This window comes from Coregonus lavaretus (genome assembly GCF_964263955.1).
Source record: "Coregonus lavaretus genome assembly, chromosome: 16".
NCBI lineage: Eukaryota > Metazoa > Chordata > Actinopteri > Salmoniformes > Salmonidae > Coregonus > Coregonus lavaretus.
This window is the reverse complement of record NC_140003.1, coordinates 840,816-864,525: the sequence shown is the minus strand read 5'-3', so window position 1 is coordinate 864,525 and position 23,710 is coordinate 840,816. Positions and strand designations below refer to the sequence as shown.

Sequence of the window (23,710 nt, the reverse complement as noted above, 5' to 3'; positions counted from 1 at the left end):
ATAGAGTGATATGGGGTGTGCAACTATAGTTTTTCTTAAACAAAATATATTAGTGCAACACATTCAGCAGAAAATCGTTTTCATCAGATGACAACAGACAGAAGTGCAACGTTATTTGGCTAGCAGCCATACATACAGTGCCTTCACTGTCCTACACAAAATACCCCATAATGTCAAAGTGGAATTATGTTATTTGAAATTTTTACAAAATAATAAAAAATGAAAAGCTGAAATGTCTTGAGTCAATAAGTATTCAACCCCTTTGTTGTTGCAAGCCTAAATAAGGTCAGGAGTAAAAATGTCCTTAAGTCACATAAGTTGCATGGACTCACTGTGTGCATTTACATTTTAGTCATTTAGCAGACACTCTTATCCAGAGTGACTTACAGTAGCAATTAGGTTTAAGTGTCTTGCTCACGGGCACATCGACAGTAACCTGGTTGATTATGCAATAACAGTGTTTAACATTATTTTTTTATGACTACCTTAGGGATGGGCAATTTATGACTACCCTCGGAACAATCCCCCCAATTCCATTAGTCTGGGTCTCAACTTACTGTTGCGAGTTAGAATAATAGAATACACAAGGTACAATTTTGAAATGTGGTTGTGCATTAGCAGTTTTTATCTAGTTACTCAAATATCCCATGTAAGCTAAACATTTTTAGGTTGGTAAATTAGTCTAGCGGCTCGCTATCTACACTTGTAGTAATCATAGTCGAATTACCGCCCCAATGATTTTGTTAGTCAGTCTGACTCCGATATAATATTAAAAACGTCAAACATTTCTCTCCACCCAAACTGTGTAAATTTGCACGAATTTAGCTGTAAATCAGCAAATCTTCCTCTCCTCCCAATGGCAAAATGAGTAGAATAACATGACATTTGTTATAAAATTGCAAAATCAATGAGGCCAATGGTGACTTTAAAAGAGTTAGAGTTTAATGGCTGTGATAGGAGAAAAATGAGGATGGATCAACAACATTGTATACGCTACTATACCAACGTAATTGACAGAGTGAAAAGGATGCCTGTACAGAATAAAACATATTCCAAAACATTAATCCTGTTTGCAGTAAGGCACTAAAGTAAAACAGCAGGAAATGTGGCAAAGAAATTAACTTCATGTCCTGAAGCGTTTTATTTGGGGCAAATCCAACACATCACAGAGTACCACTTTTTTTTTTTGCACGTTGCATTAATATTTTCCCGAAAATCGACCAAGTTTCAATACCGGGAATAATTCATATTTATCCCGAGAGTCCTTGGAAACACAGCAAAAGTGCCAATTTAAAAGCGTTTAAAACCAAGATATGGTCACTGAGTTATCCCAAAATTAGATTGTAGCTGCGCCAATATGTAAAGATTTCACAGCAAGTGAAACTGATATTTAGTCATGATAGAGTAACTTTGATCGCCAATGACGTGCTTTGATAATGCATCCTATGGATTACAGAATAAAATTAGGAATTTTCATGGATGACTGTCCGAATTTAGGGTTTCAGTGGGATTGGGACGATAGGAAAATAGCCTCTATATAAGGCTATATAAGGCTACTCCGTGAGTCAATAGATGAATAAGACACTTGATTTAGGCTAGCTACATTATTGCTTGCTAAATGTTTCAGATCAGTGATAGATGAGCAAACAAATAAATGAGCTACCACTTCCTCTAGTAAAATTAACGCTATGCCATCTAATTTCAGTCGCTGTACTCATAATATACAGGAAAACTATCGCCTTATGGTGAGGATATGGTGAGTTGCAAGCACAGCTTCAGACACAATCGTTAGGCAAGGGCAATTTAAGTGTAGGAAAGGATGAAACTACGTCTGTGCCACCAGCTAGTACAGATAGTAGTATAGATCCCCCCGCACAGTCCCCGCAGCCGGACAATTTTCTCAAGGCCCTTACCAAAAAAGATTGCAGTCAGAATGCAGTATAACTGCAGTACACGGATTTAAATTTGATTTACATTTCGTTAGAGTGCAGTATAACTGCAGTTATTCTGCACTTACTGTGTCCAAAATACCACAGTCGAATGTAGTTACTGCACTTTTACTGCAGTTTCAAAACTGCAATCTTTTTTTGTAAGGGGGCTTCTGTAAAGAAATGCTGTTGGCATGCTCAACCGGTGTCGCTCATTCAGCCGACAGAAACTTTCAACCGGTTCTCCCCACTAAGCAACGAGTCAGAGGCCGAGCCTTCTCAGGTCTCTCTTCCACCCGTTACGGGGTCTGAGCCGCTGAAGCCTCCCACCATTAGCTCTGACAAATTTAAAACCCTTGTCATTGGCGACTCCATTACCCGCAATATTAGGCTTAAAAATAATCCTCCAGCGATCATACACGGTTTACCAGGGGGCAGAGTAAAGGCTAATCTGAAGAGGGTGCTGGCTAAGGCTAAAACTGGCGAGTGTAGAGGGATATTCTTATCCACGTCAGCACCAACTATAATAATAACAATATGCCATTTAGCAGACGCTTTTATCCAAAGCGACTTACAGTCATGTGTGCATACATTTTTACGTATGGGTGGTCCCGGGATCGAACCCACTACCCTGGCGTTACAAGCGCCATGCTCTACCAATTGAGCTAGAGGACCACAATCCTAACGATGTTAGGATGAAACAGTCAGAGGTCACCAAGCGCAACATAGCTTCAGTGTGTAAATTAGCTAGAAAGATGTGTCAGCATCGATTCTCTGGCCCCCTTTTATTTCACCTTTATTTAAGTAGGCCAGTTGAGAACAAGTTCTCATTTACAACTGCAACCTGGCCAAGATAAAGCAAAGCAGGAAGATAAAAACAACACAGAGTTACATATGGGGTAAAACAAAACATACAGTCAATCACACAATAGAAAATCTATATACAGTGTGTGCAAATGTAGTAAGTTATGGAGGTAAGGCAATAAATAGGACATAGTGCAAAATAATTACAATTTAGGATTAACACTGGAGTGATAGATGTGCAGAAGATGATGTGCAAATAGAGATACCGGGGTGCAAATGAGCAAAATAAATAACAATATGGGGATGAGGTAGTTGGGTGGGCTAATTACAGATGGGCTGTGTACAGGTGCAGTGATCGGTAAGCTGCTCTGACAACTGATGCTTAAAGTTAGTGAGGGAGATAAGAGTCTCCAGCTTCAGAGATTTTTGCAGTTCGTTCCAGTCATTAGCAGCAGAGAACTGGAAGGAATGGCGGCCAAAGGAGGTCCATCACTACCCTCCCAGTTAGGGGGAGTAATGAGCTCTACAGCAGAGTCTCACAACTCAATCGCTGGTTGAAAACGGTTTTCTGCCCCACCGAAAGATAGAATTTGTAGATAATTGGCCCTCTTTCTGGGACTCACCCACAAACAGGATCAAGCCTGGCCTGCTGAGGAGTGATGGACTCCATCCTAGTTGGAGGGGTGCTCTCATCTTATCTATCAACATAGACAGGGCTCTAACTCCTCTAGCTCCACCATGAGAGAGACGGTGCAGGCCAGGAAGCAGGCTATTAGCCAGCCTGCCAGTTTAGTGGAGTCTGCCACTAGCACAGTCAGTGTAGTCAGCTCAGTTATTCCCATTGAGACTGTGTCTGTGCCTCAATCTATGTTGGGCAAAACAAAACATGGCGGTGTTCGCTTTAGCAATCTCACTGGAATAAAGACCTCCTCCATTCCTGTCATTATTGAAAGAGTTTGTGATATCTCACATCTCAAAATAGGGCTACCTAATGTTAGATCCCTCACTTCCAAGGCAGTCACTAATCACTGATCATAACCTTGATGTGATTGGCCTGACTGAAACATGGCTCAAGCCTGATGAATTTACTGTGTTAAAAGAGGCCTCTCCTGGTTACACTAGTGACCATATCCCTCGCACATCCCGCAAAGGCGGAGGTGTTGATAACATTTTAACAGTACATTTGAAATGTTAATCTTTTGAGCTTCTAGTCATGAAATCTATGCAGCCTACTCAATCACTTTTTATAGCTACTGTTTACAGGCCTCCTGGGTCATATACAGTGTTCCTCACTGAGTTCCCTGAATTCCTATCAGACCTTGTAATCATCATCACATTTTTGGTCACTTCAATATTCACATGGAAAAGTCCACAGACCCACTCCAAAAGTCTTTGAGCCATCATCGACTCAGGGTTTGGTCCAACATGTCTCCGGACCTAAGCAATGCCACAGTCATACCCTGGATCTAGTTTTGTCCCGTGGAATAAATATTGTGGATCCAAATGTTTTTCCTCATAATTCTGGACTATCGGACCACCATTTTATTACGTTTGCAATCGCAACAAATAATCTGCTCAGACCCCAACCAAGGATTATCAAAAGCCGCGCTATAAATTCTCGGACAACCCAAAGATTCCTAGATGCCCTTCCAGACTCCTTCCACCTACCCAAGGACGGAGTACAAAAATCGGTTAACCACCTAACTGAGGGTCTACATTTAACCTTGCGTAATACCCTAGATGCAGTTGCACACCTAAAAACAAAAAACATTTGTCACAAGAAATGAGCTCCCTTGTATACAGAAAATACCCGAGCCCTGAAGCTTCCAGAAAATTGGAACGGAAATGGCGCTCCACCAAACTGGAAGTCTTCGGACTAGCTTGGAAAGACAGTACCGTGCAATATCGAAGAGCCCTCACTGCTGCTCGATCAGCCTATTTTTTCCAACCTAATTGAGGAGAATAAGAACAATCAACATTTATTTTTGATACTGTTGCAAAGCTAACTAAAAAGCAGCATTTCCCAAGAGAGGATGGCTTTCACTTCAGCAGTAATGAATTAATGAACATCTTCAACAAAAATATTTATTAATTACGGACTCCTCTTTGAATTTATCCAAAGCGCAGTCGTCCTGACTCTGACTTATGTTTTTTAATCCTGTATCGCTTGACACATTCACGAAAATAGTCATGGCCTCTATGCCTTCCATCTGCATACTGGACCCTATTTCAACTAAACTACTGAAAGAGCTACTTCTTGTGCTTGGCCCTCCTATGTTGAACATAATAAACGGCTCCCTATCCTCCGGATGTGTACCAAACTCACTAAAAGTGGCAGTAATACAGCTCTCCTGAAAAAGCCAAACCTTGACTGGGAAAATGTAACAATTCAAAAAAAAAAATATATATAAATAATTCGGCCTATATCAAATCTCCCATTCCTCTAAACATTTTGAAAAAGGTGTTGCGCAGCAACTCAATGCCTTCCCGAAGACAAATAATGTATACCAAACACTTCAGTCTGGTTTTAGACCCCATCATAGTACTGAGACTGTACTCGTGAAGGTGGTAAATTACCTTTTAATGGCATCAGACCAAGGCTCTGCATCTGTCCTCGTGCTCCTAGACCTTAGTGCTGCTTTTGACACCATCGATCACCACAATCTTTTGGAGCGATTGGAAACCGTAATTGTTCTACACGGACAAGTTCTTGCCTGGTTTAGATCTTATCTGTCGGAAAGGTATCAGTTAGTCTCTGTGGATGGTTTGTCCTCTGACAAATCAATTGTATGTTTTGGGGTTCCTCAAGGTTTTGTTTTAGGACCACTATTGTTTTCACTATATATTATACCTCTTGGTGATGTCATTCGGAAACACAATGTCAACTTTCACTGCGGACGACACACAGCTGTACATTTCGATGAAACATGGTGAAGCCCCAAAATTGCCAACCCTGGAAACCTGTGTTCCAGACATAAGAAAGTGGATGGCGGCAAATGTTTTACTTTTAAACTCAGACAAAACGAACATGCTAGTTCTAGGTCCCAAGAAACAAAGAGATCTGCTGTTGGATCTGACAATTCATCTTGATGGTTGTACAGTTGTCTCAAATAAAACTGAAGGACCTTGGGGTTACTCTGGACTCTGATCTCTCTTTTGACGAACATATCAAGAATATTTCAAGGGCAGCTTTTTTCCATCTTTGTAACATTGCAAAAATAAGAAAAAGCGAATCCATGCTTTTGTCACTTCTAGATTAGACTACTGCAATGCTCTACTCTCTGGCTATACGGATAAAGCACTAAATAAACTTCAGTTAGTGCTAAACACAGCTGCTAGAATCTTGACTAGAACCAAAAAATGTAATCTTATTACTCCAGTGCTAGCCTCTACACTGGCTTCAGTCCAGAACTCAGTCCGGCTTTAAACATACTCTTTTAAGGTTGTAATAGTAGAATGCATAAGGTGCAATTTCGAAATTGAGTAGTGCATCATCAGTTCCTCTGGCCATGTTAGTCATTGCATACCTTAGAGAGCTATTTATAACTTGTCAGAAATGTCCAGATCAACTAGCCCATGTCAGCTAACGCTTTTTATTTATTTAGATGTTTTAGCCCTAAAATATTGTAATTTTTTAGTCACTCATATTACATGAATACACATTAGACACAGCAAAATGTATATGTTGTGTATTTTGTGGAATTGCATTAGTGCGACATTGTAATGTAATTTTTTTGGGAAATGTGTAGAGTGGTCCCGGGATCCCACCCTAGTGGTGGCTGCATCATGTTATGGGTATGCTTGTCATCAGCTTTTAGAGACTTACCCTGAAAGACTTACAGCTGTAATTGCTGCCAAAGGTGATTCTAACATGTATTGACTCAGGGACTTTAATACTTACTTATCTAATGAAGATATATATGTGTTTATTATTTATATATATATATATATATATATATATATATATATATTTTTTTTTTTTTTTTTTACAAATCTTCCACTTTCACAGTATTTTGTGTAGATCGTTGACCAAAAATTACAATTAAATCAATTTTAATCCCACTTTGTAACAAAATGTGGAAAAAGTAAAGGGGTGTGAATACTTTTCTGAAGGCTACCAGAGAAAAACTACACTGGAGGAAAGTACCGGAGAAAAGTAGCCTACACATCAGTCGGAGTGTTGTCTGGTGATCCAATGATGAAAGCAAATACATTTCATCCAGTGTGGAGAAGTGCAACTGAAGCACAAAATTACATTCATGATTTGGAGTGAACCCTGACTGAAGCTGAGCAGAATTTACAATAAGACGCAGCAAGATATTTGTTCTGGGTTTTATCTTTCCCTTTCTGCGTGAAAAACGTAGAATCCCCCCCCCCCCGAAAAAGAGAACAACAATAGGTTTCACAGCTTCACTGTAAACCCCTAATAACAAAACTATACACCTTCACTGATAGCCCTGTTTACAAAAAACACCACCATCAGCATCAGTTGGTATAGTGAAACACTTCAAATAGCATACGTTTGGCTTTCTCTCGCTCTCTTCTACTCCAAATCCTCACCTACGCTTAGGCTACCCAGGAAACAGCCAGTGACTAACTTCTCTCCCACCAAACAGCGCTGGACCAGAAGACAAGTCTGACACTAGCAAGTGATGAGAGCTAATTTGCTGCATTCTAGAACCTGATTCCACCCAGGACGTTCCAATCTAGAACACGCCAAGTATGTTCCATTCTGTCAGGATTTGACAACTGAAAATATATTTGAAGTTACCAGTCCATATAGGTGCATCATAAATGAGTACAAGTAGTTTCACGCCTGATTGCTTTAGTGTGAATTCTCTCATAATTTTAGATTTAGATTATTCGGAGACTATTTTTACTACACGGTATGCTACACTGGATCACCTATCACCATTCCATCAGTCACATACACAAACAATTGTGTCAACTGCGATTACTCAAATACAGTGGGGAAAAAAGTATTTAGTCAGCCACCAATTGTGCAAGTTCTCCCACTTAAAAAGATGAGAGAGGCCTGTAATTTTCATCATAGGTACACGTCAACTATGACAGACAAATTGAGAATTTTTTTCCCAGAAAATCACATTGTAGGATTTTTAATGAATTTATTTGCAAATTATGGTGGAAAATAAGTATTTGGTCACCTACAAACAAGCAAGATTTCTGGCTCTCACAGACCTGTAACTTCTTCTTTAAGAGGCTCCTCTGTCCTCCACTCGTTACCTGTATTAATGGCACCTGTTTGAACTTGTTATCAGTATAAAAGACACCTGTCCACAACCTCAAACAGTCACACTCCAAACTCCACTATGGCCAAGACCAAAGAGCTGTCAAAGGACACCAGAAACAAAATTGTAGACCAGCACCAGGCTGGGAAGACTGAATCTGCAATAGGTAAGCAGCTTGGTTTGAAGAAATCAACTGTGGGAGCAATTATTAGGAAATGGAAGACATACAAGACCACTGATAATCTCCCTCGATCTGGGGCTCCACGCAAGATCTCACCCCGTGGGGTCAAAATAATCACAAGAACGGTGAGCAAAAATCCCAGAACCACACGGGGGGACCTAGTGAATGACCTGCAGAGAGCTGGGACCAAAGTAACAAAGCCTACCATCAGTAACACACTACACCGCCAGGGACTGAAATCCTGCAGTGCCAGACGTGTCCCCCTGCTTATGCCAGTACATGTCCAGGCCCGTCTGAAGTTTGATAGAGTGCATTTGGATGATCCAGAAGAGGATTGGGAGAATGTCATATGGTCAGATGAAACCAAAATAGAACTTTTTGGTAAAAACTCAACTCGTCATGTTTGGAGGACAAAGAATGCTGAGTTGCATCCAAAGAACACCATACCTACTGTGAAGCATGGGGGTGGAAACATCATGCTTTGCGGCTGTTTTTCTGCAAAGGGACCAGGACGACTGATCCGTGTAAAGGAAAGAATGAATGGGGCCATGTATCGTGAGATTTTGAGTGAAAACCTCCTTCCATCAGCAAGGGCATTGAAGATGAAACGTGGCTGGGTCTTTCAGCATGACAATGATCCCAAACACACCGCCCGGGCAACGAAGGAGTGGCTTCGTAAGAAGCATTTCAAGGTCCTGGAGTGGCCTAGCCAGTCTCCAGATCTCAACCCCATAGAAAATCTTTGGAGGGAGTTGAAAGTCTGTGTTGCCCAGCGACAGCCCCAAAACATCACTGCTCTAGAGGAGATCTGCATGGAGGAATGGGCCAAAATACCAGCAACAGTGTGTGAAAACCTTGTGAAGACTTACAGAAAACGTTTGACCTGTGTCATTGCCAACAAAGGGTATATAACAAAGTATTGAGAAACTTTTGTTATTGACCAAATACTTATTTTCCACCATAATTTGCAAATAAATTCATAAAAAATCCTACAATGTGATTTTCTGGAGAAAAAAAATCTCATTTTGTCTGTCATAGTTGACGTGTACCTATGATGAAAATTACAGGCCTCTCTCATCTTTTTAAGTGGGAGAACTTGCACAATTGGTTGCTGACTAAATACTTTTTTCCCCCACTGTATGTTCTGTTGCAAAAAGTGCAGAGTTCCTGTCCAAATCATAGCCTTGCTTTTTTTAGCTAATCTGTTGTAGTATCGGATTTTTGTGTGGGCAGCAGCGGTTACAGTGGCACTTTAAAGATGGTGAAAATACGGTTGGTGTTTTCTAACAGTGCTAGCTAGCTAAGCTATATCAATAACCAGCCACAGCATTACTGTCTGCACAGTGAGTTAACCCAAAACTCCACCCTTCGTCCTTGCCCAGTGTAGCCTCTTCCACCTGGGGAGGGGTGTGCTCCTTCACCACAGATATACAGTACAGAGTTTGGCAAACTAGCCTCTATGTTGACGCCAAACATTCCATAACAAGAATATTCCACATTTCAGGGATATGATCAAGAGAACAGAAAATTAGGAAAATCAGTTTTGTCTGCGCTCTAGGGGGATAGGTCAGCTTCAAACATATGAATGGAGGATAGTCATATCAGAAATTCCCGATTTAAATCAGAAAAAATCACATCCCTGAAATTCCCATTATCAGTAGAATAGGATTATCTTCGGAACTTCAGTTGATCCTTGGGTGCCATCATGGACTCCACGTTTGTCAAACTCTGTACCTGTGAACGGCTCTACCAGGTGGGCATCATGTCAGGGAACCAGACACGGCCCAGGTGCTTGGACACCTCCCAGTGGATTTCGTCAAGGTTGTACTTATGGTCGGGAATCAGCACCTCTTCCATGATGGACAGCTGGGACAACCTCCGACCGCACATCTTCACAAATTCCACGAATGCGCTGCACGACACCTCACACTCCCCAAGGCCGATGGCCGACAGCTGGGTGCAGCGCTTGGCGATGCGGATCAGCTCCTCATCCAGCGGCCGCAGCCCATTGGCACACACCACCAACTCCACTAGCCGAGGGCAGTGGAGCCCCACACGGCCCAGCACGTCCTTACTGACAGAGCGGCCAAAGTAGAGGTGGGTGACGGGGACCTCCTCCTTGAAGAAAGGGCCAAACTCATCCTCGTAGAGGAAGAAGTACATGACCAGGTTGAACATGGGCGAGTGGCGCACCATAGCATCCCAGCTGGACTTCTTGATGGTGTGGAAATTCTGCCCGGGATTCTCGCTGACCACGTCGATGCGGAGATGCTCCAAGTGCACGTGTTTCTCAGAGGAGAGGGCTAATAAGAGCTCGTCGCTCAGCAGTTGGTAGTTTAGCGCCAGCTCCCTCAGGCCGTGGCACTGGTCCGCCACACACAGGATACCTGCACACAAAGCAAGGTTTGGTTTAGAAACATAGGTATTTTATTACTCCAATTATAACACAGTGCCTATTTAGTTTGAATTAATTTAGTTTTAACCATTGTTATTAATGGTTTATTGAGAACTTTCAGTTTTGTGCCCAAGGTTTTCGGTTTAAACAACACATACACTACCGTTCAAAAGTATGGGGTCACTTAGAAATGTCCTTGTTTTCGAAAGAAAAGCAATATTTTTGTCCATTAAAATGACATCAAATTGATCAGAAATACAGTGTAGACATTGTTAATCTTGTAAATGGCTATTGTAGCTGGAAACGGCTGATTTTTAAATGGAATATCTACATAGGCATACAGAGGCCCATTATCAGCAACCATCAGTCTTGTGTTCCAATGGCACGTTGTGTTTGCTAATCCAAGTTTATAATTTAAAAAAGGCTAATTGATCATTAGAAAACACTTTCGCTATTATGTTAGCACAGCTGAAAACTGTTGTGCTGATTAAAGGTGCAATAAAACTGGCCTTCTTGAGACAAGTTGAGTATCTGGAGCATCAGCAATGGTAGGTTCGATTACAGGCTCAGAAACAAAGAACTCTTCTGAAACTCGTCAGTCTATTCTTGTTCTGAGAAATGAAGGCTACTCCGGGATGCTGACCTTCTAGGCAGAGTTGCAAAGAAGAAAGAAAACAAGGACATTTCTAAGGGACCCCAAACTTTTGAACGGTAGTGTATGTAGGTAGCCCACTTAAACTTTGAAACAATCAAAGCGCTTTACGGGCAGATGCAGTATACTACAAGCCAGGACTTTTCAACTCCGGTCCTGGAAGGCCGAAACACTGATTCAGACCTGGGACATCAGGTGAGTGCAATTAACTACCATGTGTTTCGGCCCTCCAGGACCGGTGTTGAAGAGCCCTGGGTATAGGCACTGCCCCACAACCTAAATATTAGACTAAGTGTTGCCATAAAAGCTTGACAATTTTTCACATCCATTTCTACCATTGAGGGGAATAAGAGCTCAGACAAAAGCTATCCATAAATAGTAGGCTTACCAGAGAAACACAGACCAGTAGGGGTGTAACGGTACACGTATTACTCGGTTCGGTCTGCACTGTGAACCCGAATGAATACAAAAAAAAGATTTACAAAATAAAAACTCTAGGCCTTTAGGCTATGCCTTCGCTGCGTTGTGGCAGGCCTATGACTCTTAAGTAAATTGGAGCTGGACATTTTTTTTCAGGCCATTCCGTTAAAACAACTAGAGCCTATGCGCATGTTAATCAAAATTCTAATCTTAATTGGCGCATTATAAACTGTGCTTTTGTGAGGCGCAGCCGGGAACTAGTTCTTTACGATGGCGAGTGGTGGGGGTCGATATGCCAGAATTGGAGGATCCTCCATCGTTTAAATCTCCAGTTTGGGAACATTTTTGACTTACCAGTAGATTACAACGGTGATGGACAGAGTTGTGGATAAAATATTAACAGTATGTCGCCACGCTCAATGAGAATAGCCTATGCAGCTGCCAAGACGGAAACGCAAAGAAACACAACATTGTCACCCATCTGCATTCAAGCAGCCCTTGGTAGCTGCTTCTGACCAGGCCAAAGAAATTACAAGAGCAATAGGTAGGCTGTGTTTACATTATTTACAGTCTTTGGTTTATATCTGCAGATATGCGCCCATTCTCGCTGGTTGAGAATAGGGGGTTTCAACAGCACCTCGTGAAAGTGCTCGAGACACGTTGCATCCATTTCAGCAAACAGGTAGTACCTGCTCTACATAAGCAAGACAAAGCAAAAGTTTTCAATGAACAGAGTACCACAGTATGAGTCATAATACCCATAAAACCTAGGGGTCAAACAAGGAAATGGTTGCAAATCGTTTTTTCCACAATTTTTCCCTATAGGAGATTTTTTTTAGAAACACTTAAAATAAGGGCTGTGTTTCGTGTAGGCTTACCCTGGTGTGACGTTTTGATAACCGTCTAAATCTCTCTAGGACAAGGTGACTTTTATCAATATATGAGACGCTAATTTGTTGCTAATGTGGCTATCATAAAGAACTACAAATGCCATGATGATCTGGACGAGACTGCCGAATCGAGGCAAAGGTAAGAATCTCTGGATTAACCATCTAATGTTAGCTAAATTTAGTAATAAATGGGAAACATTTCTTTAAATGTACAATTCTTTGAACTGCCTTGTGAAAGTTTTAAATTGATACAATACCTGTTAGCAAAGGTTAAATTAAAAAAATTAAATTACATTATTTAGCAGACGCTCTTATCCAGAGCAACTTACATGAGCAATTAGGGTTAAGTGCCTTGCTTAAGGGCACATCGACAGATTTTTCACCTAGTCAGCTCGGGGATTAGAACTAGCGACCTTTCGGTTACTGGCACAACGCTCTTACCCACTAAGCTACCTGCCGCCCCGGTGGGTGTCAGCTAGAGATGACGGTGTCAGCTAGAGATGACGTGCAGGAGCTTGCAGGGATTTGTAGTCTTGCATGATCTCTACTTTGATGCTAATTATCATTTTCGAATCTGAGAGTAAAATAGAGCCAAATATATTGATAAAAGTCACCTTGTCCGAGAGAGATTTACATGGCTATCAAAACGTCATGCCAGGGTAATCCTACACAAAGCACAGCCCTTATTTTAAGTGTTTATACGGCCTTCCAACTGGTAATTACTAGTGGGAAACTCGTCTATCATCCTGAGCACCCACTTCTCCCACATGGTGACCTCTGACGTCACCTACTTTAAAAGGAGAATAATTGACAACTGAATTCAGAAGCCTCCTTATCAAATTCAGTCAAATGTATTTTATAAAGCCCTTTTTACAGCAGTTGTCACAAAGTGCTTATACAGCACTTTGTGACCTTATTACTAATGAATGTTTGTTTTCCATGGTCGTGTTTTGTATTTCTGTTTTGCATTTCTATTTGATGTGTATATTTTTGTAATTACAGGGCTCATCTGTAAAAGAGACCTTGGTCTAAGCATGACTCCCTATAATAAAGGTTCAATCAAATGTGAGTCACAAGAATAAGGATTTAAATGTGTCAAAACAAGTAGTACACATGACCTGAACCAGTTTAAAGCACTAGCCAACATAAAGTAGATTTCTAAATGCAAAACAGGAGCATGCAGACATCCAGAGTAAGTTAAAACAAAGTAGGCTATTTGAACTGGTACTGGTGAACTTACACTGAGTGTACTAAACATTAAGAACACTTTCCTAATATTGAGTTGCACCCCCCCTTTTGCTTTCAGAACAGCCTCAATTTGTCGGGAAAAAGTGTAGAAAGCGTTCCACAGGGATGCTGGCCCATGCTTCCCACAGTTGTGTCAAGTTGTCTGGATGTCCTTAGGGTGGTGGACCATTCTTGAAACACACCGGAAACTGTTGAGCGTGAAAAACCCAGCAGCGTTGCAGTTCTTGACACAAACCGGTGCGCCTAGCACAAACTACCATACCCTGTTCCAAGGCACTTAAATCTTTTGTCTTGCCCATAGACCCTCTGAATGGCACACATGTACAATCCATGTTCAAAATCCTTATTTAACCTGTCTCCTCCCCTTCATCTACACAGATTGAAGTAGATTTAACAAGTGACATCAATAAAGGATAATAGCTTTCACCTGGATTCACCTGTTCAGTCTATGTCATGGAAAGAGCAGGAGTCCTTAATGTTTTGTACACTCAGTGTATTTGATGTCCACTAATCAGGAATCGACTGTATATAAAAGTAATCCATTCTAGGGACCATTCAATGACCATCAACTCAGACAAGCACCCTACCTGCAGGGGAGACATGAGGGCAGCTGCTCATCTTCAACAGCTTCAGCGTGTCGCTGTTGTTGGCCACCAGGACCTTCAGCGACGGGTCGTCCACCGGTGTGTCGTCGATCTTCAGAGACGACAGGGACTTGGAGTTGACAAACACCACCGTCAGGGCCGAGATGAAATGAGACTAAAGGAGGAAAACATTTATGACCAATCAGTGAATAGGTTAATAAAATTGATGACTGCAGGTAGTGTTTTTTTTAATTTCACCTTTATTTAACCAGGTAAGCCAGTTGAGAACAAGTTCTCATTTACAACTGCGACCTGGCCAAGATAAAGCAAAGCAGTGCGATAAAAACAACAACACAGAGTTACATATGGGGTAAACAAAACATAAAGTCAAAAATACAACAGAAAATCTATATACAGTGTGTGCGAATGTAGTAAATTATGGAGGTAAGGTAATAAATAGGCCATAGTGCAAAATAGTTACAATTTCGTATTAACACTGGAATGATAGATGTGCAAAAGATGATGTGCAAATAGAGATACTGGGGTGCAAATTAGCAAAATAAATAACAATATGGGGATGGAGGCTTTGTTGCGAAATAGGAAGCCGATTCTAGATCTAACTTTTGATTGGAGATGCTTAATGTGAGTCTGGAAGGAGAGTTTACAGTCTAACCAGACACCTAGGTATTTGTAGTTGTCCACATACTCTAGGTCAGACCAGCCGAGAGTAGTGATTCTAGTCTGGTGGGCGGGTGCAAGCAGCGTTCGGTTGAAGAGCATGCATTTAGTTTTACTAGTGTTTAAGAGCAGTTGGAGGCTACGGAAGGAGTGTTGTATGGCGTTGAAGCTCGTTTGGAGGTTTGTTAACACAGTGTCCAATGAAGGGCCAGATGTATACAAAATGGTATCCAAGCGTCACCAGCAGCAAGCACGACATCATTGATATACACAGAGAATAGAGTCGGCCCGAGAATTGAACCCTGTGGCACCCCCATAGAGACTGCCAGAGGTCCAGACAACAGGCCCTCCGATTTGACACATCGAACTCTATCTGAGAAGTAGTTGGTGAACCAGGCGAGGCAGTCATTTGAGAAACCAAGGCTATTTAGTCTGCCAATATGAATGCGGTGGTTGACAGAGTCGAAAGCCTTGGCCAGGTCGATGAAGACGGCTGCGCAGTACTTTCTTTTATCGATCGCGGTTATAATATCGTTTAGGACCTTGAGCGTGGCTGAGGTGCACCCATGACCAGCTCGGAAACCGGATTGCATAGCGGAGAAGGTACGGTGGGATTCGAAATGGTCGGTGATCTGTTTGTTAACTTGGCTTTCAAAAACGTTTGAAAGGCAGGGCAGGATGGATATAGGTCTGTAACAGTTTGGATCGAGAGTGTCACCCCCTTTGAAGAGGGGGATGACCGCGGCAGCTTTCCAATCTCTGGGGATCTCAGACGTTACGAAAGAGAGGTTGAACTGGCTAGTAATAGGGGTTGCGACAATTTCGGCGGCTAATTTTAGAAATAAAGGGACCAGATTGTCTAGCCCAGCTGACTTGTAGGGGTCCAGATTTTTCAGCTCTTTCAGAACATCAGCTGTCTGAATTTGTGTAAAAGAGAAGTGGGGGGGGGGGGGGGGGGGGGGGGCATGGGCAAGTTGCAGCGGAGGGTGCAGAGCTGGTGGCCGGGGTAGTGATAGCCAGGTGGAAAGCATGGCCAGCCGTAGCAAAATGCTTGTTGAAATTCTCGATTATTGTAGATTTATCGGTGGTGACAGTGTTTCCTAGCCTCAGTGCAGTGGGCAGTTGGGAGGAGGTGCTCTTATTCTCCATGGACTTTACAGTGTCCCAAAACCTTTTGGAGTTAGTGCTACAGGATGCAAATTTCTGTTTGAAAAAGCTAGCCTTTGCTTTCCTAACTGATTGTGTATATTGGTTCCTGACTTCCCTGAAAAGTTGCATATCGCGGGGGCTGTTTGATGCTAATGCAGTACGCCACAGGATGTTTTTGTGCTGGTCAAGGGCAGTCAAGTCTGAGGAGAACCAGGGGCTATATCTGTTCTTAGTTCTGAATTTTTTGAATGGGGCATGCTTATTTAAGATTGAGAGGAAAGCACTTTTAAAGAACAACCAGGCATCCTCTACTGACGGAATGAGGTCAATATCCATCCAGGATACCCGGGCCAGGTCTATTAGAAAGCAGAGGTGTATTTAGAGGGTACATTTGTCAGGACGATATCTATGAGGGTGCCCATGTTTACAGATTTTGGGTTGTACCTGGTAGGTTCGTTGATAATTTGTGTGAGATTGAGGGCATCTAGTTTAGATTGTAGGTTGGCCGGGGTGTTAAGCATATCCCAGTTTAGGTCACCAAGCAGTACGAACTCTGAGGATAGATGGGGGGCAATCAGTTCACATATGGTGTCCAGGGCACAGCTCAGGGCTGAGGGGGGTCTGTAGCAAGCGGCAACAGTGAGAGACTTATTTCTGGAAAGGTGGATTTTTAGAAGTAGAAGCTCAAACTGTTTGGGCACAGACCTGGATAGTATGATAGAGCTCTGCAGGCTAACTCCACCCCCTTTGGCAGTTCTATCGAGATGGAAAATTTTGTAGTTGGGGATGGACATTTCTGAATTTTTGGTGGCCTTCCTAAGCCAGGATTCAGACACTGCTAGAAAATCAGGGTTGGCGGAGTGTGCTAACGCAGTGAATAACTCAAACTTAGGGAGGAGGCTTCTGATGTTAACGTGCAAGAAACCAAGGCTTTTACGGTTACAGAAGTCAACAAATGATAACGCCTGGGGAGTAGGAGTGATACTGGGGGCTACAGGGCCTGGGTTAACCTCTACATCACCAGAGGAACAGAGGAGGAGTAGAATAAGGATACGGCTGAAGGCTTTAAGAACTGGTCTTCTAGTGCGTTGGGTACAGAGAAAAAAAGGGGCAGATTTCCGGGCATTGTAGAATAGATTCAGGGCATTATGTATAGACAAGGATATGGAAGGATATGAGTACAGTGGAGGTAAACTAAGCATTAGGTAACGATGAAAGAGATAGCATCACTGGAGGCACCGATTGAGTCGGTCTCCGCGTGTATGGGGGGCGGGACAAAGGAGCTGTCTAAGGCAGGTTGAGCTGGGCTGGGGGCTCTACAGTGAAATAGTACAATAAGAAATAACCGAAACAGCAATCAGCAAGGCATATTGACATGGGAGAGAGTCATAAAGCAATCACAGGTGTTATTCGAGAGAGCTAAGACAACAGCTGGTAATGGCGACAAAGTTTGGGCTGAGGCTAAACATAAACAGGATGCGGTACCGTATAAAGGAACAGTCCAGCAGGCATCAGCTGTATAGCTGAGTTATCATAAGGTCCGGTGAACAGCAATAGGAGAGTTCGGAGGTAGATCGGGGGCTGCTACAGCACTGGCGAGCAATAGGCCTGGCTTGCGTGTGCTAGCGTGCCGGGGCTAGCAGATGGATCTTCGAGGTCGACGTCGTAACGGGAAGCCTGTTGAAACCACATCAGATGATTTTGTCGGCAAACCAGTCGTGTTGGATCGGCGGGGCTCCGTGTCAACACTAGGAGGTCCCGTCCGGTTGACAGAGAGGTAGATAGCTGGGAGATGGGCCTGGCTCGAGGCTAGCTCAAGGCTAACTGGTGCTTGCTAAGGGCAATGGTAATTAGCCAACGACAACAGCCATTTGGTTGCAGCTAGCTGGTTGCGATGATCCGGCGCTAGGTCCAGTGATACCTGCAGAAAATCCGATATGCTCTGGGTCGATAGCACGCTGTGCAGACTGGCAGACAAATTGTCCAGGCTAGAGCTAGAACTGGCTGGTGGGTAGTGCAGGCCACGGACGATGGTGAAGACGCTAACGGTGGCTAATAGCAAGTAGCTAGCTAGCTAGCTAGCTAGCTAGCTACCACAGCCATTCGGCTGCAGCTAGACTAGTTTCAGCTTAAGGTTCTTAGAATAATAATAGAATCCTTTCCACGTTGGGTGAGGCGGGTTGCAGGAAAGTATATTTAGTTAAAGAATGAAAAGTAAAATTGAGAAATATATACAAAATAGACAAAAAAACGGTCTATTTACACAAGGACACTACAGAAAAACACGACCGCACTGCTACGCCATCTTGGGTTACTTATGACATCCAGCAGGTGTAGGGTATAGGGCATACATTCTGGGAGAATCAACACAGTGATCAGGTCAGCTATGGACTGTTTAACAAAATGAATTAATGGAGAAAGTGTACCGGTTGAACTCCACTGTGTAAAAAATAAAAAGTGTCAACTGGAATTTTGACCTTTTAACAGGCGCCAAAAGCTGACAGATAATCAAATCCTAGTTATAAAATGGTATTCACATTCGAGATTACACATTAGAATGCCATTGTCATGGAACATTTGGTGCCAACATGGAGGATAGTTTCCTGAACACTGTAAATATAAGGCCTATCTATAGCTGATTCCAACAGGCTTTGTAATCTACCTTGGGCAACTCCATGAAGCTGGGCCTGGCCGTGGAGATTAGCCCTAGGGTCTTTAATGAACAGTTCACCAGCTGGGAGAGAATATCACAGGCCGCCTCGGCAGACTCCGTGCTGCTGTCCACCTAGAGATCAAACACAAACAATATAGATAGCATTCAATGCTGGGTAGGATGATGGCTCTCCTTTCCAGGTGAATGGGATACTGGAAAAGCTACACCACATAGCCTAAAAAAATATATATAGCACCATCAACCTATAGACACCATCACTACCCACCACACTAATGTTGTCTTTCCCACTCACCTTGAAACTGACATACTGCAGGTGATTCGAATGCCTCTTGATGATCTGCTTGATTAGGTCTGGGTGTGTCGCTTTCAGGTAAGAACTGGCAGGCTGATTCAGCTCAAACTCAAAGCACCTCCACAGCTCGGGCATGTGGAAGGCTTGGTTAAAGCCGCGGCACACCTGCGAGGCGTACGCCCGGTCCAGAAAAGGCAGGAATTGGAAGATGTTGAGCAAGATCTCATGTGGGAGCAGTGCCCAGTCAAAGCCAAACTCGATGGGTTCTACATCAGTCTCTTCTTCTTCCTTCTCTTGGTGCTTCTCTTCCCTTGGCTGTAGCTGCCGCATCTTCTTCCAGGACGCTGTTGGGCCCCCGCTGGAAGAGCTGCAGGCATATTCCTTATTTCCTTTCACCCTCTTCATCTTATAAGGGAGAGACAGACAACCAGGTTTGGTGAGAATAACACATTGCTGATCATGGACAGCCTGCTCGCATTTATAGTTTATTCAATTTAGGGGATTTTGTGCATAAAAAAACAATATCACAGCATACAATAGCGCTGGGACTTCACGATACGATATCACAATACTTAGGTGCCAATACGATATGTATTGCGATTCTCACGATTGGGATTTGATACTGCGATTTCATATTCCAAACATATTGCTCACTATACAGTGGGGGAAAAAAGTATTTAGTCAGCCACCAATTGTGCAAGTTCTCCCACTTAAAAAGATGACAGAGGCCTGTCATTTTCATCATAGGTACACGTCAACTATGACAGACAAATTGAGAAAAAAAATCCAGACAATCACATTGTAGGATTTTTAATGAATTTATTTGCAAATTATGGTGGAAAATAAGTATTTGGTCACCTACAAACAAGCAAGATTTCTGGCTCTCACAGACCTGTAACTTCTTCTTTAAGAGGCTCCTCTGTCCTCCACTCGTTACCTGTATTAATGGCACCTGTCCACAACCTCAAACAGTCACACTCCAAACTCCACTATGGCCAAGACCAAAGAGCTGTCAAAGGACACCAGAAACAAAATTGTAGACCTGCACCAGGCTGGGAAGACTGAATCTGCAATAGGTAAGCAGCTTGGTTTGAAGAAATCAACTGTGGGAGTAATTATTAGGAAATGGAAGACATACAAGACCACTGATAATCTCCCTCGATCTGGGGCTCCACGCAAGATCTCACCCCGTGGGGTCAAAATGATCACAAGAACGGTGAGCAAAAATCCCAGAACCACACGGGGGGACCTAGTGAATGACCTGCAGAGAGCTGGGACCAAAGTAACAAAGCCTACCATCAGTAACACACTACGCCGCCAGGGACTCAAATCCTGCAGTGCCAGACGTGTCCCCCTGCTTAAGCCAGTACATGTCCAGGCCCGTCTGAAGTTTGCTAGAGTGCATTTGGATGATCCAGAAGAGGATTGGGAGAATGTCATATGGTCAGATGAAACCAAAATAGAACTTTTTGGTAAAAACTCAACTCGTCGTGTTTGGAGGACAACGAATGCTGAGTTGCATCCAAAGAACACCATACCTACTGTGAAGCATGGGGGTGGAAACATCATGCTTTGGGGCTGTTTTTCTGCAAAGGGACCAGGACGACTGATCCGTGTAAAGGAAAGAATGAATGGGGCCATGTATCGTGAGATTTTGAGTGAAAACCTCCTTCCATCAGCAAGGGCATTGAAGATGAAATGTGGCTGGGTCTTTCAGCATGACAATGATCCCAAACACACCGCCCGGGCAATGAAGGAGTGGCTTCATAAGAAGCATTTCAAGGTCCTGGAGTGGCCTAGCCAGTCTCCAGATCTCAACCCCATAGAAAATCGTTGGAGGGAGTTGAAAGTCCGTGTTGCCCAGCGACAGCCCCAAAACATCACTGCTCTAGAGGAGATCTGCATGGAGGAATGGGCCAAAATACCAGCAACAGTGTGTGAAAACCTTGTGAAGACTTACAGAAAACGTTTGACCTGTGTCATTGCCAACAAAGGGTATATAACAAAGTATTGAGAAACTTTTGTTATTGACCAAATACTTATTTTCCACCATAATTTGCAAATAAATTCATTAAAAATCCTACAATGTGATTTTCAGGATTTTTTTTCTCATTTTGTCTGTCATAGTTTACGTGTACCCATGATGAAAATTACAGGCCTCTCTCATCTTTTTAAGTTGGAGAACTTGCACAATTGGTGGCTGACTAAATACTTTTTTTCCCCACTGTATTTTAACCTTTATTTAACTAGGCAAGTCAGTTAAGAACAAATTATTATTTACAATGACGGCCTACACCACTGTGCGCCGCCCTATGTGACTCCCAATCACGGCCGGTTGTGATACAGCCTGGAATCGAACCAGGGGGTCTGTAGTGACACCTCAAGCACTGAGATGCAGTGCCTAAAACCGCTGCGCCACTCGGGAGCCCCTTAGCTATCTAGCTAAGTGGTTAGCTTCTTCCAAAATCAAGTTTTGCTTGGTAACAGCAGAAAATCCCCTCCTGGATCAAGAGCCTTGCTGTCTAATATTTATTTTGTGCGTGGTTGTGTTACTTGTAAAACTTTGTCCTGCAAATACTTTAGGTCAGAGACTGTAAAATGTTGGCATTCTATATGGGATTTTACATGTAGTTGTTAGCATTGCTAACCTTTGGATTACAATAGCGCCCCTTGTGTTGAGTGCCGGTATTACTGGTATGGCACAAGGTCGGTATGAATGTATGACAATCTAGATACCACCCAAGCCTAGCAATGAGTGTAAGTGGAGCAGGCAAGAGGCATTAACGTGCGCTCGTGCTATAAGGGGCCATCGGCTGCGCTGATAGAAAGACTTGATCCTCTCAATCAGTATACGACGTGAGACACAATTGACAGAAGTTCCGAAAGTAACTCTAGTACTGAACCATTTTTCATGTTCTAGTATCGAAAAGTACAGAAGTTTCGTTATACCGTGCAACATTACACTGAAAGCTATAACCCCGTTTGGAGCTAACTAGCTAGTGCTCTCAAATAGTATCCTGATGTCGACAGCAGATGGGAGTTGTATTCATAACCTTGCTAACTTAGCTAGCTAACAGATTTGAGTAGGGATGTTAACAGTTAATCTAAAAACCGTTAATTGGTTAACTACCGAAAATACATTTGACCAGTAATGCTTATCGGTTTATGGGATAATTTAGTGCAATTAAATTGGCGCGTGTACTTTCGTTCGTTGTCATGCATCTTTGGATTCAATACACTATTGAGTCTTCACATAGGAATCAATGGTGTCACGTGATCAATGCCTTTGTCCATTCTTATATACAGTCATTGGACGGAACGTTGCTGTTTAAATATAAGTGACAGCAAGATTTGAAGGGCTAGCTAGCATCATCATGCATGGAAGGAAGCTGTCTGGCCCAGTATGCTGTGGCCATAGAGATCCTAATAAATTACTTGAGGGTCTATGTCATAAACACTCATAGTTACAGAATGGGGTAAACATGGTAGCCATATTGGTTCTAAATACGTTAGCTACTTAAGTGAATAATAAGATACTAATCTTGACAAACATTGAATGGTGGTGGAAGTGAAGCTAACGTTAGCTAGCTGTTAGCAGACCCATATCCTCTTCCTTACCTTATGTTTACACTTGGCTAGCTAACGGTTAGCTGTTCGCAGTGAAAAATCAAATTACTGACAACTTCCGCACTTGACAATTCATTCGCCCGAGCCAAATAACACGCATCGGGCACCAACTCGGTGCCATCAGTTTAAGATTTAGCCAGATGTACAGTTTTCTTTAAAACACAGTATGTTCGTGTAAATTGATATATTTCCAGTGACCTTCTTCTTCAGTGGGGTTTATCGGCGATTGGCAATCAACGTTATGGTGCATTAACGCCACCTACTGTACCGGAGTGTGGGTCAGAGACAGGGAGAAACTAAATCCTACCTGCCAGCCCCGTTGTTCTTACAAAGTATAACATATTTGAGACTATTTCTAATGACGTTCTACTCAATATACTCTTTAAACTAATTTCCTGTACTAGATCTCAACCTCTCTCTTTCCCTCTGATACTGCCCACACTGTAGCAATACATGCTCCACGGTCTCTGTTTCCTGACAATAATCACACTTTCCCGTTGGATGCTTTCCTATCACATTTAATGTCTTATTCAACTGGCTGTGTCCCACCCTTAATCTTGTAAAAATAGCCTCATCTGTACTAAGTGCTCTGTTCATCTACTGCCTCATTTTCCTCCACCCCCACATGGGCTGGGACCCAAGTAAATCTTATCTGAATACCCATCTGATTTCCGGTGCCCTAATCCCTTCACGGGAGTTTCAGCTTGCTCCCACCCACCCCCATCCCTGAAATGGCGATGAGTTGTTGTGACAGAAGCGGTGCAATGTGGGTGATACTAAATATATTTTATAACTAACCCAAGATAGACGGACCGCGGCCTGTCCTCTTCTTCTGTGGGTTTTATGGCGCCACCAATTGGACGATTTAAATTTTTTTAATAATCCATACTTAATAGTGATTCTAACAATCCACCCTAATAACAATAGTACATTGCCAAA

At 42.7% G+C, this 23,710-nt stretch overlaps 1 protein-coding gene across 1 annotated transcript; it reads right to left on the bottom strand.

Annotated features, from left to right (window-relative positions):
- Positions 1 to 9,305: 9,305 nt before the first annotated feature.
- LOC311143570 (F-box/LRR-repeat protein 3-like) lies at positions 9,306 to 22,966 on the bottom strand. The gene is made up of 5 exons (XM_084179422.1): positions 22,763 to 22,966; positions 19,145 to 19,549; positions 18,841 to 18,963; positions 14,355 to 14,526; positions 9,306 to 10,549 (listed from the first exon to the last, which is right to left on the bottom strand). Exons 2-5 carry the CDS (start codon positions 19,547 to 19,549, stop codon positions 9,909 to 9,911), a joined length of 1,341 nt encoding a protein of 446 aa, XP_084035548.1. The 5' UTR covers positions 22,763 to 22,966; the 3' UTR covers positions 9,306 to 9,908.
- Positions 22,967 to 23,710: the final 744 nt, after the last annotated feature.